Source organism: Pipistrellus hanaki (assembly GCF_964339955.1).
Source record: "Pipistrellus hanaki genome assembly, chromosome: 5".
NCBI classification, from domain to species: domain Eukaryota; kingdom Metazoa; phylum Chordata; class Mammalia; order Chiroptera; family Vespertilionidae; genus Pipistrellus; species Pipistrellus hanaki.
The window spans coordinates 71441554-71455855 of record NC_140507.1 but is presented as its reverse complement, the minus strand read 5'-3'; the positions used below and the strand labels follow the sequence as shown (position 1 = coordinate 71455855).

General features: G+C 57.5%; 1 protein-coding gene across 2 annotated transcripts in view; it reads left to right on the top strand.

The window, feature by feature from the left end:
* The first annotated feature begins 8681 nt into the window (after positions 1 to 8681).
* The window catches only part of LMNB2 (lamin B2), a 28589-nt gene continuing 22968 nt past the window's right edge, over positions 8682 to 14302 (top strand). For both annotated transcript variants that reach the window (XM_084883511.1, XM_084883510.1), the window contains exon 1: positions 8682 to 9013. In XM_084883511.1, the coding sequence (XP_084739637.1) occupies positions 8735 to 9013 (279 nt within the window). In that variant the 5' untranslated portion in view covers positions 8682 to 8734. The remainder of the gene's footprint in view (positions 9014 to 14302) is intronic.

Sequence of the window (14302 nt, the reverse complement as noted above, 5' to 3'; positions counted from 1 at the left end):
CCTCCCAAATGTGCTCCGACGGGGCCTGGGGATTGAACCTGCAACCTAGATACATGCCCTTAACCGGCAATCAAACCCCAGACCCTTCGGTGCTTGGGCCACTTAGCCACACTGGCCAGGGCCAGAATATTAAAAATTTAAAATATCAAGTCCTGACTGGTGTGGCTCTGTTGGTTGGGTATTATCTTATGCACCAAAAAGTTGCTGGTTCTATTCCCGATCAGGGCATATGCCCAGTTTGTGGGCTTGATCCCAGGTAGGAGGCATGCAGGAGGCATAGGTTCATGTTCCACTCTCACTTTAATGCCTCTCTCTCTCTCTCTCTCTCTCTCTCTCTCTCTCTCTCTCTCTCTTCCTCTCTCTCTAAAAATCAATTTTAAATCTTTTTTAAAAATTATAATTCAGGACGGATCACTAACAGCACCACTCCAAGCCATATTAGAGCTGAGACCAGAAGGAAAAATCAGTATGATTGATCATGTCTCGATTTAACATTTTGAGAATGTCTCCAGCATGAAAATTTTATTCTGCATGTGTTTTTTCTTAGTTGCACTAAAGTATGATTTTTTTTTAAAGTTATGACTGCGTTTTTGCCTCACACTAGTACCAGCCCTGCTTCCTGACACCCTGTTTTTAAGCCCCAGGGTGTCAGGGGCTTAAAAACAGGGTATCAGAGAGCAAATGTGGGGGGCGTTCCCCCGGACAGAGGGGAGGTCAAGTTTGATCTGCCCAGAAGGGTGGGTCCTGAGACGCTCCCAGCAGGGCAGGTGGGACTGGGGAGGATGACGGGCAGGGCTGGGCAGGGCCGTCTGGAAGAGGTGAGGGCAGAGCGAAGGCCCTCTTCATTGTGGGGGTGGCATGGACCTCATGTGTGTCTCCTCCAAATTCACCGGGGTAGCAGGAGGTGGGCATCTGGGAGGTGATTAGGTTGGATGAGGTCATGAGGGTGGGTACCTGGGACGGGCTTGGTGTCCTTATAAGGAGAGGAAGAGCATCAGAGTCTCTCTCCACCGTGTAAGGGTGTAAGGACCCGGGAGAAGGTGGCCTTCCGCACACCCGGAAGTAACCCTCACCAGGAAATGGCCCTGCTGGCGGCCGGACGCAGACTCCCAGGCTCCGGAACTTTGAGGAATAAATGTCTCTCGTTTAAGCTGCCTGATCTATGGCTTTCTGTTACGGCAGCCTGAACAGACCCAGATAGGAGAGGAGTGAGGGGGCGGGGAAAGTAGCATGGAGGTAGACAGAGCGCCCCCCCCCCCCCACACACACACACACACAGCACATGGGAGGGATGGGGTGACCGGGATACTTCTGACTGCCTGGATTTTCATTTCAACCTCCAACTTATCTCCTGACCAGCAGTGTGCGCTTGAGCGTGTCTCCCCCCCCACCTCATCCCACGCCTCAGTTTCCCCTATGGACACCACAGCACCATCCAGGCTTTTCCCGAGCACGTACGGAGTCCATTCTGGTCCACACTTAGGAGACCCTGGCCCCTGAGTGACTTCTCTCAGGAGGTGCCCTTTGAGCTGCGGCCTGAGTGACGTGAAGAAGGCTCTGGGGCGCCGAAACCGGTTTGGCTCAGTGGATAGAGCATCGGTGTGAGGACTGAAAGGTCCCAGGTTCGATTCCGGTCAAGGGCATGTACATTGGTTGCGGGCACATCCCTGGTGTGGAGTGTGCAGGAGGCAGCTGGTGGATGTTTCTCTCTCATCAATGTTTCTAGCTCTCTATCTCTCTCCTCTCCCTTCCTCTCTGTAAAAAATCAATAAAATTAAAAAAGAAGAAGGAGGCGGCTCTGGGGGGGCTGTGAGGACAGTCTCCAGGCGCTGTGCCCGCAGAGGCTGTGCCCGCAGAGGCTGTGCCCACAGAGGCTGTGCCCGCAGAGGCTGTGCCCGCAGAGGCTGTGCCTGCAGAGGCTGTGCCCACAGAGGCTGTGCCCTCAGAGGCTGTGCCCTCAGAGGCTGTGCCCGCAGAGGCTCTGAGGGGGACTGAGGAGCCCAGGAGCCCCGGAGGGGAGAGTGGGAGCGTGAGATGGGGAAGGGGGGCCTGGGCAGCTGTGGGAAGGGGTCTGGGTTGGGGTTTGACTCGATGTGCCAGGAGGGCATTGGTGTGTTTGCAGTGAGGGCATGGCTAGCCTCTGACATCGTGGCTTTTTTTCCCCCCAGAGATGAACGAGACATGATTCCTGTCTGGAGGGAGAGGCTTCCTGGCGGAGGTGAGTCATTCTCTGAACTTTGAGACGTTGGTAAGCCAGGGCAGGCTGTCAGGGATGGGGGGTGGGGGGCGGGGGGAAGAAGGGAGGGGAGGCAGGGCTGGGGGGGGGGGAGGGGAGGGGACGCCTCGCCAGGTGTGGGAGATGCAGGAGCAAAGATGAGGAGGCCGGAGGCCAGGCCCCGCTGGGGGCAGGGGTGGGGCACTCCCTATGAGGTCAGGCTCACCTGGTTCACATCCCACCTCCCTCCCTCACAAGCTGTGTGTCCTTGAGCTGGTGACTTAACCTCTCTGAAACGCCTTTTCATGGGAAACCAGGTTGTTGGAACAGTGACAAAAGCATGACCTAGACCGGGCTTGGCTCAGGGAGTGCTCTGCACACCTTCCCTGTTGTAGTTACCGGGAAAGTCACTTGAGGCCACGCCCCTCTCTCCCTGGAGACGGGCTCCGGCGCTGGTTCTCCCTGCCGCCCCCAGAGGGCCCCTTCCTCTGCCCCCCCCAAGTCATCTTGCCTCTGTCTCCCCACCTCCACTTGGTGGGCTGCCCGGGCCACCTGCCATCCTTCTCACACACACACCATTTCATACCCTCTTTCTTCTCGGCCCGAACAAGGTGAGGAGTGGCTATCTGCAAACCAGGAGTGACCCTCACCAGGAACTGACCGTGCTGGCACCGCGACTGCTGGCTTCCGGCCTGTATATTTCCTATATATTAACATACTATATGTTTGACTTATTCTTCCTACTTATTATCTGTGCCCTCACTGGAATGTCAGCTCCACCAGGGCGAGAGTTCAGGTCTGTTTTGCCCAGCGTGGTGTTTCTGGTATTTAATAGGGGATATACGATAAATGTGTGCGGGCTGAATGACTGACTGAATCCCCAGTGTCACTCTGAGGGGCTCCACATTATGTTCAAAGGATGCATTTTTTAAAAATATATGTTTTGTTGATTCAGAGAGGGAGAGAGATGGAGAGAGAGATGGAAACATGATAAGAGGGAATCATTGATCAGCTGTCTCCTACATGCCCCCTACTGGGGATCAAGCCTGCAGCCTGGGCCTGTGCTCTGACCAGGAACCAAACCGTGATCTCCTGGTTCATAGGTCAATGCTCACCCACTGAGCCACACCAGTCTGGGCAAAAGGATACTTTTTTTTTTTTTTTAAGGGAAGAAGCATGATACAATGTACATGTGCCAAAGAGTGTATTCAACTAATGAGGAAACCAGAAAGATGTCACCACCGGCTCAAAGAACCCAAAGAACCACACGTGTCTAGGCAATCAGGATACAAAAGTGAATTTGCTCAGTAGATGCAAATTGATGTAAGAAGATTCTCAATTTGTTGATTGATTGATTGATTTTGGAGAGTAAGGGGGGGAGACAATTTGTTATCCCACTTACTGATGCATTCTTTGGTTGGTTCTTGTATGTGCCCCAGAGATGGGCCTGCAACCTGGGTGACCGTTCCAAACAACCGAGCCACCTGCCCAGAGCCTGACCCTCAGTTTTGTCAGCCATTTCCTGTTTGTGCGGATGCACGGAGTTTAGCCAATTTGATAGCTGGAGGGCACCGTTCCAGTCAGAGTGCCCTTGCTTCAGACCCCAGGTACAAGCTCCGGGGTCCCCACTTTCCTTTCAACTATACCCCATTGGAGCACCCCCAAATAACATGGCTAGTTTGGGCATTTTTGTTCTTGCTTTTTTTTTTTTATTATTATTGTTTTTTGCTTTTGTTTTTGAGAAAGAGAGGAAGAGGGGAAAAGAAAGATTTGTTTTTCCACTCATTTATCATTCATTGGTTGATTATTAACTACTTGATTATTAACTTTCACAATCTAGGACTGCTGGCTCCCAACTATTCCCCTGCCTGCCTTCCTGATTTCCCGACGCTTCTGCCTGCCAGCCTGATCACCCCCTAACCACTCCCCTGCCAGCCTGATCACCCCCTAACCACTCCCCTGCCAGCCTGATCACCCCCTAACCACTCCCCTGCCAGCCTGATCACCCCCTAACCACTTCCCTGCCAGCCCGATTGTCCCCAACTGCCCTCCCCTGAAACCCCAGTCACCCCCAAATGCCCTCCCTTGCATATTCCCTCTTTATTAGATAGGGTTTTTTCTTTAGCATATTGGACAGTCCTAGCTGGTTTGGCTCAGTGGATGGAACATTGGACTGCAGACTCAAGGGACTCAGGTTCGATTCCGGTAAAGGGCATATACCTTGGTTGGGGGCACATACCCAGTGGGGAGGTGTGCAGGAGGCAGCTGATCAATGTTTCTCTCTCATAGATGTTTCTAGCTCTCTATCCATTTCCCTTTTTCTTCCTCTCTGTAAAAAATCAATAAAATATATATTTTTAAAAAGAAACATTTAAAATTCCTCCATATCTGCCTGGCTGGTGTGTCTCAATGGTTGAGACCCCAGGCTGCCACCCCTGGAAGGGGATCGCACCCTGGCCAGGCTGAGACCCCAGCCCAGGCTGCCGCCGCTGGCCAGGATCGCGCTGGGCGCTGGCGCCTCCCAGACGTATAGGCTGGGCTGCTGCCACTGGGCAGGGATTGCTGCACGGGGACAGGCGCCTCCCAGCTAGACACCCTGGACTGCTGCTGCTGGGCAGACGTGGGGACTCTGGCGGGCGGGCGGGCGGGCGGGCAGGCGGGCGTCGCTGGGTTTATTCCCTTCCTTCTTTCTGGCCCAACAGTGGCAGTTGAGGATCTGCTCAGGGAGGATTTCACCCTCTGGCCGCTGGGTTGGAAACCAGGAAAAACTCCGCTGCTGGCCGGACACCTCTGCTTCTTTAATATCGCACACCGTTCTCCTCCATTGCCAGGTGCACCGGCCTGGAACTGGCTTTGCGTTGGCTGCCCCTCCCCCGGAGGCTTTCTCCCTGCTATTCATGGGGCATTCCCACCTTCTCTCCAGGTCCCCACTCCAGGAGGCCCACTGTCTGGCCTGGCTTGGTGGTTGGTTGAGTATCGGCCTATGAACCAAAAGGTCACGGGTTGATTCCCGGTCAGGGCACATGTCTGGGTTGCAAGCTTGATCCCTACTGTGGGGCATGCAGGAAGCAACCCATCCATGATTCTCACTCATCATTGATGTTTCTATCTCTCCCTCTCTGAAATCAATAAAAAATACATATGTCAATATTTAAAATGCTGTCCCCCACCCCACCGGCCCCCAAGCCAGTGAGCCCACTTTCAGCATGCTCACTATCTTCCAGCAGGAATCTGCTTGTTACGGGTACTTGTTACAGTAACCTACGTGTTACAGTAGGCCAGTAACCTGCTTGTTACAGGCACTGTGTCCTCTCTGACCCCTCCTCTGCCCAGGCCAGCGCCCCAGGAGCAGGGTCTTTGCTTTGGACTCTGAGGCAGTCCCAGTGCCAGGACACAGGGGAGGATCAACATTTACTGATTCCCTGATTCCGTTTACTCAAGGGAACAAAAGCTGTTCCCATAAACTCCAGCACTGCCCGCCTCCAAAGTTTCAGTGGGGATGACCAGGTTCCAGCCCCAAGGCCCCAAGTTCGGAGCCTGGAGTCGGGGTTAGCCTCCTGGCTGTGGAACCCGGGTCCAGACTCCCCTCACCTGGGGCTCTGGGTGGGAGAGCACCCAGATCCCAAACCTGGAAGCCAGGCCCTCCAGGCCCAGGGCCCAGAACTGCGGGCCCCCAGACTCGGGCTTCGCAGTCAGTCCCCCCACCACCCCACCCCCATCTGGGCTCCGGGATCCAGGATCCAGGATTCAGCCCGCCCTGAGGTTTTGAGAAGTCTGGCGCTGCCTCCGGTGGGGCGTGGGCGGCGGCGGCGCCGGGATGGGGGGGGGGGGGGGCGGGTAGAAGGGGGGGCGGAGGCGGGAAGACCGCTCTGGGCTGCGGGGGGCGCTCTGGGCTGGCGGAGTCTCGCCCGCCGCCCGCACCCCCACCCTCGCAGCAGACCGCAGTGGCCCGTGACGTCCCAGCCCCCTGGGGTCCCGGGGTCTCAGATTCGAACCCTGAGCCCGCGGAGCGGACGGGCCATCTCGGCCGGGCCCGGGAAGGGGAAGGGCGATCGCCGCCCGTCGCCGCCGCCCCGCCCTCTTTAGCGCCAAAATTTGAAAATCGCCGGCGCCTCCCGAGCCGTGCGCGGGAGCGGGAGCCCGGCCCCACCCCGGGGAGCGCGGGGCTTTCTGGGACTTGGAGTCCAGCCCCGCTGGTGGGTGAGGGTGGGGGTGGAGTGGGGATGGGGGAGGGTGGGGGTGGGGTGAGAGGTCAGGGCCTGGCGAAGGGGCCAGGCTCCAGGGGGCAGAGGGGGCACAGGCCCGCGCGGCCGAGATGGGGTGGCACGTGCCAAGAGGGGCCAGGCGCTGGGCAGGGTGGGGGCCCACAGAGCCTGCATGGCAGGAGGGTGGGCATCAGGCCCTTCAATAGGGAGCGGTTTGCAGCCAAGTCTGGGGGTGGAGGACAGGAAAGGTGACTCCATGCCACCCCAAACCTCAATCATATTCTCCCCTTGACCTGCCTCCTGTAGTATCACTTATTCATATTTTTGTTTAAATCCCAACTGTCATAAGTATTTTATATTCCTACCAGTAGGAGGAAAAGAAAAAACAAAACCAGTGGGCTCACAGGCACAAGGTAACTTTTCAGAAAACAGCAGAGGCCCAGTTTAGCCAGGGATTCACTGCTGCCTGCCTGGGTCCCAAGGCCGGGCCTCTGCCTCAGGTGTTCAGGGCAGGGGAGCACTCTCCCGGTGCACTGGCTGGGTCCCCGAGGAGGGCGGGACTAAATGCCCAGGTGCACGTGTGGGAAGGAGGGATTCTGGCAGAAGGAACAGCTGGCAGGTTCCAGAGCAACAGAAAAGAAGTACTCCTTAAAAAAAAAAAAAAAAATTATATGCCAGTTGGGCAGGAAGTACTTTTTTTTAATTTTAATTTTTATTGATTTTTTACAGAGAGGAAGGGAGGGAGATAGAGAGTTAGAAACATCAATGAGAAACATCGACCAGCTGCCTCTTGCACACCCCCTACCAGGGATGTGCCCGCAACCAACGTACATGCCCCTGACCGGAATCGAACCCAGGACCTTTCAGTCCGCAGGCCGACGCTCTATCCACTGAGCCAAACGGGTTTCGGCAGGAAGTACTTCTTAGCTGGGGGCAATTAGCCCCCCAGGTGACATGGGCAATATCTGGAGACATTTTTGGCTGCCCGGACGGGAGGAGGTGGTGCAGTGACGTCAAACATGTTGCTCCTCATCCTCGAAGGAACAGAATGGTCGTCCGCCACAGAGGGATGGGGCCCACATTCCACCGTGCCCAGACCCTGCTTCATCCATTTGCCTCTTCTGGGCAGTGTGTATAAGTGGAATCACACAGTATGCGGACTTTGTGTCTAGTTTCTTTCACTGGACATGCTTTTTCTTAATTAAACGTAATAACAGTTTCAGGTGTACAACCTAATGATTCAATATTTGTATATATTGGGAAATGATCACCACCGTAAGTCTAGTTAACATCTATACATAATTGCAATTTTTTTCTTGTGACGAGAACTTTAAAGATCTCTCTTAGCAACTTTAAAATAGAGTATTGCTAACTGTAGCCATGCCATGCGATACATCACATCCCCATTACTTATTCATCTTAAAACTGCAAGTTTGTACCTTTAGACCCCTCACCCATTCCTGCCTGCCCGCATCTGTTTTCTGTATCTATGAGTTTGTGGTTTGTTTTTATGTTTTTTGTGCGTGCCTTTTTTAAGTCAAGTATGAGTGAGATCACTGAGCATGTTTTTAAGGGGTTTTCACCATTTTTACTTTTAAAAAATATATTTTATTGATTTTTTACAGAGAGGAAGGGGGAGGGATCGTTAGAAACATGGATCAGCTGCCTCCTGCACACCTCTCACTGGGGATGTGCCCACAACCAAGGTACATGCCCTTGACTGGAATTGAACCTGGGACCTTCAGCCTGCAGGTTAATACTCTATCCACCGAGCCAAACCGGTTTCAGCACCATTTTTACTTTTAGTCTGACTTCAAAGAGATTGAATGGGGAAATTGAGGCATTGTAAAGAAACCTCAGTGGCGGAGCTGCGATTTTTTAAAAATGTATATATTTTTTATTGATTTCACAGAGTAAAAAAGAGGGAGAGAGAGAAACATCAAAGATGAGAGAGAATCATTAATTGACTGCCTCCTGCACATCCCCCACTAGGGTTCGAGCCCGCAACCCCGGAATCGAACCCGGGACCAGTCCGCAGGCCGGCGCTCTAACCATTGAGCAACCTGGCTAGGGCAAGGAGCTGCGATTTTGAAGTCCAACGGTTTAGCTCTGGACCTGAGGCCTTAGGCTAGCCGTTTAATGAGTAGCTAGTGAAACAGCAAGAGGCTGAGCGGGCGTGCCCCCTCCCAACCCGCGCAGGGACTTCAGCTCCCGGCATGCCCCGCAAGGCACTCGGCCGGACTACAAGCACCAGGCTGCCTAGCGCGGGCGGCAGCGGGCGGCCGGCGCCATCTTGGTCGGCGGCGCGGATTGAATGAGCCCTCCGAGCCGCGGCCGCCGTGGGGAGCCGCGCGGGCCGCGAGGAGCCGCCGCCGCCGCCGCCATGGCCACGGCCACGCCGCTGTCCGGCCGCAAGGGCGGGCCTGCCACGCCGCTGTCGCCCACGCGCCTGTCGCGGCTGCAGGAGAAGGAGGAGCTGCGCGAGCTCAATGACCGCCTGGCGCACTACATCGACCGCGTCCGCGCGCTGGAGCTGGAGAACGACCGGCTCCTGGTCAAGATCTCCGAGCGGGAGGAGGTGTCCACGCGCGAGGTGGGCCGGGGCTGCGGCCTCCGGGGGGGCGGCCTCCGGGGGGGGTCCTCCGACGGGTCCCCGGGGGGCTGGGAGGCCCTGAGCGCGGCGTGCACGCGGGGCGGGCGCCGCCCACCGGGGGAGTCCCGGGCGGGGTTCCCGGGGGCTTTGGGGCCCCCAGGGGTGCAGTGCTGGGCAGACCTAGCCCCCGGGGACTCCCCGGGGGACCTGGGCCCACCCCGCTGAGCGACAGGTGGAGGCGGGCAGGCCCCGCCCACCAAGGGTTTGGGGAAACCGGGGGGTCCCCGGAGTGACTGTGCACCAGGCGCGGCCCCGTCCCAAAGGGGGTTACGGGCGCTTGCCCGAGGCGTTTGGGGGTTCGGGCGTCCCTGGAGAAAATTGGGGGGCGGCTCCCTGGCCTCCGAAGTGACTGGGAAGCCCAGGCTGACAGGGGCCTGCGGGGGGGCGTCACGTCTCCCAGGGGGTGGGGGGTCCCTGGGCCGCTCGTGCGGTCGGTTCTCCGTGGCGCCTGGCGCGGGCCCCGTGCTGAGTCCGGGGAGTGCGGGGCTGGGCGGGGGCCGGGCAGAAAGGCCCCATCTCCTCCCCGAGCTGGGGCGGGGTCCGAGGGGAGGTGGCTGACGCCTCGCGGGCCAGGTGGGGGATTTGGGGAGCTCTCAGTTGGCCCCGCACCCCATGACTCCCGGGCGGGAGCCTGGTCTCCCCGAGGGGCGGAGGAGGCGGGAGGTCTTGGGGAACCAGAGGGAATATTGGGGTTCCAGGTTGGGCCCGGACTTCACTGCAGACGGAGGGCAGAGGGGCCGCGGAAGCCCCGCCCCTTAAGGGGATGTGGGACCCAGTGCCTGGGGGGTCTGTGCGAGGCTGGGGACCTACCCAGAGCCACTTCTCCTTTTCTCTCCATCCCAGATGCGGGCCCTGCCCACGGGGGGGGGGGGGGGTCCCCAGGGGGCTTTGGGTGTTCCCCAGGGGTGCAGTGTCGGGCAGACCTAGACTCAGGACTCCCCAGGGGATCTGGGGCAGGCCCCGCCCACCAAGGAGTTCGAGGAAATGTGGGTTTCCCTGAGTGATTGGATGTGAGCCAGGCGAGGCCCAAGGGTGGGCCTTCTGAATAAGGGGGGGGGGGGGGTGCCCTCCATGTGCTTCCCTGTGGCCTTGGTGGGAGAGCCAGGCCCTGAGCCTCGCCTTCCCCATCCGGAAAATGGGCCACATGAGGGGCTTATGGCAGGAGAGCAGCTGGGGGGTCATTTTTGGGAGCTGCTTGCCCTCTAAGTGACCTTGAGTCTCACTACTTCCTCTGTAAAGTGGAGGAATTAATACCTTTTGGGCTTGTCTGTGGGGCTAGGATGAGGGAATGTTCTGTAAAACAGAGGCAATGGGATATGGGACAGGTGCCCAGCAGAAGCACTGGTCTGGGGTCTGGGGTCTGGGGTCCCTGTTTCGTAGGGCCTGGGACAGGAAGCCACGCAGAAAGTGGAGCTGGGGTGTTGGGGGAGAGGCCCTCAGGTGGTTGGGAGTTCTCAGTTGCTTGGGATTGTATTCAAACTCAGGGTCCAAATTCTGCTTTTAATCTAGGTGACCTTGGGCACGTCACTCAGCTGCTTGGAGCCTCAGTTTTGTTATCTGTTTGGTGGGGCTAGAATTGTCCCTCCAAATTGTTGAACACCCCCCCACACACACACCTTAGCAGTGTGAGGGCCCTCGGGTTGCAGCCTAGTTTCTCCCTGTGAGGCTGGTCTGCACCCCATGCTTGAGCCGGTTTCTTGTCTTCCCCATCTCTCTCCCCCCACCCCCCAATGGGCCCTCTGCAAACGGAGTGAGACTGACTTTGGGAGTGTTGACTTAGTGGGCCCCCTGGAGGGCATGCCCTGACCCCGGTCTGTCTGGGGGTGGCTTATTGCTCAGCTGCTAAGGCTGCTGGAATGTAAGTTAACATCTGGGAGCTAGGGGTGGCCATGGGGCGGTGGGGGGAGCCGGGTGCTAGGTGATGACAGGTGTGTTCACAGCTGAGCTAGGGAGTTCCAACCGGCTTGTCTTTTGGGTTCCCTGCTGCTTAGGAGGTGAGGGGTCAGTGCTGGTCAGTGGAGGAAGCTGATTGATAACCTATGGAGAGGGCAACTGGGGCAGTGAGTGGGGTGGTCAGTGGGCTGTAAGGAGGGAGTGGCCTGCAAATGGCCATGGGCTACAGCGGGGCCCGGGCTTCAGGCTGTGGAGGGGACGGAGAGAGGCAGTCCGTGGTGAGCAGGGGGTGGGAGGTGGGTGGGAATGGGGCTGGGAGGTGGCTGTACTGGGAGCGCTGTGGGTGTGTCATGCTGAGGACATGCAGGTTATCTGACACTAGGCAATGTCTGGGCATTTCTCTCTTTTTTTTTCTGTTGTTAAAAAAAATATATATATATATATATATATATATATATATATATATGTATGTATATGTGTGTATATATATATATGTATATGTGTGTATATGTATATCTTTATTGATGTCAGAGGAAGGGAGAGGGGGAGAGAGAGAGAAACAAAAATGATGAGAGAGAATCATTGACCAGCTGCCTCCTGCATGCCCCCGACTGGGGATCAAGCCCACAACACAGGCATGTGCCCTTTACTGAAATCGAACCCGGGGTCTTTCAGCCCGCAGTCTTACACTCTATACCCTGAGCCAGTCCGGCCAGGGCTCTGGGGACGGTTCTGGTTGTTAAGATTGGGGGTGCTGCTAGCATCGGGTGGGTGGGCCAGGGGGTGCTGCTCAGCACACAGTGCCCAGGCTGGCCCCACATGCCAGTAGTGTAAGAGCTGAGAAGCCATGGAAGGAGGCCATTTAAAATGTTAGAAGCGTACCACACATCTGTAATAAAGTGTAATATGCTAATTAGACCTGGTCCTTCTGTCCCTCGGGAGCAGCCAGGGCTGAGAGGGAAGCCGGAGCCTGCAGCCGGGGAGGGAGGCCCACTCTTGCAGGAATTTCGTGTATCGGGCCTCTAGTTTGTGATGAAATCCAAGCAGTTCAGATGCCCAGGGTAAAACTAACGCTCTCTCCCCCGCGGCCGGTGCCCATCTTGCTCTGTTGTCTGGTCCACATACATGCTCCTTCTACTCGCTGACCCACACCTGGCCGTGTGTGCACTCCGGCCTTTCCCGTCGGGTGCCAGTTGATATCTCTTGGCAGAGTGGGCAGTACTTGGTGGCTAACCACTGCCCCTCCCGCTGGAGGGGTTCCGGAAGGTGGGAGGCTGCGGCTGGCCAGATTCCTGTCTGAGATCTGGGTGCTGGGAGAGGGCGGTGTGAGCCAGGGAGGGCGGCTCTTCAGGGAGCCTTCCCAGCTGGTGTTGAGTTCCTCTTGGCTTCAGTTTCTTTTCCCTTACCTGCCCAGGTGTCCTGTTGCTTTGGGGCTGGGGGTGCGGGTGTGGGCAGGGCTCCCCAAGGCGTAGGGGCTGGGCTCCTGGAGCTGGAGGGAGGAGCTGCCACTTGGTGTAGGGCCTGAATCCACCCACAAGAGCCCATGTTTGGGTGTCACCTGCAGAGCTGTGTATTTGTCCCCCCAGGGACAGGCAACAGGACAGGACACCTCTGGTTATCTGTACACCAGACACACACACCCTCCGCGCCACCCCCGCCAACATGTGCTCACACATTTGTCGGGATTCCTCCCGTTTGGCATTGGGCAAGCCATAAAAGGAAAAAGGCCCAAGCGGTCCCATCTCCCATTCGGTGCCCAGGCGTCTGCAGTATGGTCACAGGTGCAGGAAGCGAGGGCCACCTGTTTGTCGCCTGAAAGAGCCTTTGGGAAGTCTGCTGTCTGTTCATTGTTCTCTAGACAAGGGTTTCTAAATTGTCCCAGGGCATAGATCAGGGTCAGCACATGTTTTGTGAAAAGGGCCAGAGTCTTCAGCTCTGGGCGGGGTGATCTCAGTCACCATTACTGCCCCGGGCCGTTATGGTGGGAGAGGCCAGGCTGCTTGGCCGTAAAGCTTTACACAGGCTGAAAGGTATTCGCCTCATTGCCTGTGCCACAAAGTATCTTTTTATTTTTTATTTTTTTTTATTTATTTATTTTTTTAAATCAATCTTTATTGTTCATATTATTACAAAGGTTCCTCATTTCTTGCCCCCTCCACCAGGTTCCCACCCCACCCTCTGCCCCCTCCCCATCCCCCATTGTCCTCATCCATAGGTGCACAGTTTATGTTCAGTCTCTTCCTCCCTCCCTTTCCCCGATAGTAAATCCCTTTTCAGATAGTAAATCTGTTACTTAGCATTTTCTCATATCAATAATACCTCCACATGCCCAAGGATACACTTCACACAAAAGACATTTTCAAATAGGTCAACCAGCCTCATCCAGGCCCCACCCAAGGCACTCACAGATCAACACCCCAGCGCTATACTAACTCAACACATCCAGATCTAAGCCTTCATCACTTGATTCAGCAGACCCTCAAGTTCCCGCAAAAGTTTCCAGCCATGTCTGAGAGGCAGCCGTGGGCAGGGACAGGCGAGGAGCGAGCTGTTTCGGGCCTGGCTGCTCCGGGCCTGGCCTCTGTTGCTCTGGTTCGTTCCACAACCAGCTGCTCCGGGTCTGGTCACTGCCGCTCCCGACCTAGTTGCTCTGGACTTGGCTGTTGCTGCTACAGGCCTGGCTGCACCCGACCCGGCTGCTCTGGGCCCGGTTGCTCCGGTCCCGGCCGCTCCGGGCCTGGCCGCTCCCAGCCTGTCAGCCGCTGCTCCGGGCCTGGCTGCTCCCAGCCTGGCAGCTGCTGCTCCTGGCCTGGCCGCACCAGACCCGGCTGCTCCGGGCCTGGCCGCTCCCAGCCTGGCAGCTGCTGCTCCGGGCCTGGCCGCTCCCAGCCTGGCAGCCGCTGCTCCTGGCCTGGCCGCACCAGACCCGGCTGCTCCGGGCCTGGCCGCTCCCAGCCTGGCAGCTGCTGCTCCGGGCCTGGCCGCACCAGACCCGGCTGCTCCGGGCCTGGCCGCTCCCAGCCTGGCAGTCGCTGCTCCGGGCCTGGCCGCACCAGACCCGGCTGCTCCGGGCCTGGCCGCTCCCAGCCTGGCAGCTGCTTCTCCGAGCCTGGCCGCTCCCAGCCTGGCAGCCGCTGCTCCTGGCCTGGCCGCACCAGACCCGGCTGCTCTGGGCCTGGCCGCTCCCAGCCTGGCAGCCGCTGCTCCGGGCCTGGCCGCACCAGGCCCAGCTGCTCCGGGCCTGGCCGCTCCCAGCCTGGCAGCCGCTGCTCCGGGCCTGGCCGCACCAGTCCCGGCTGCTCCGGGCCTGGCCGCTCCCAGCCTGGCAGCCGCTGC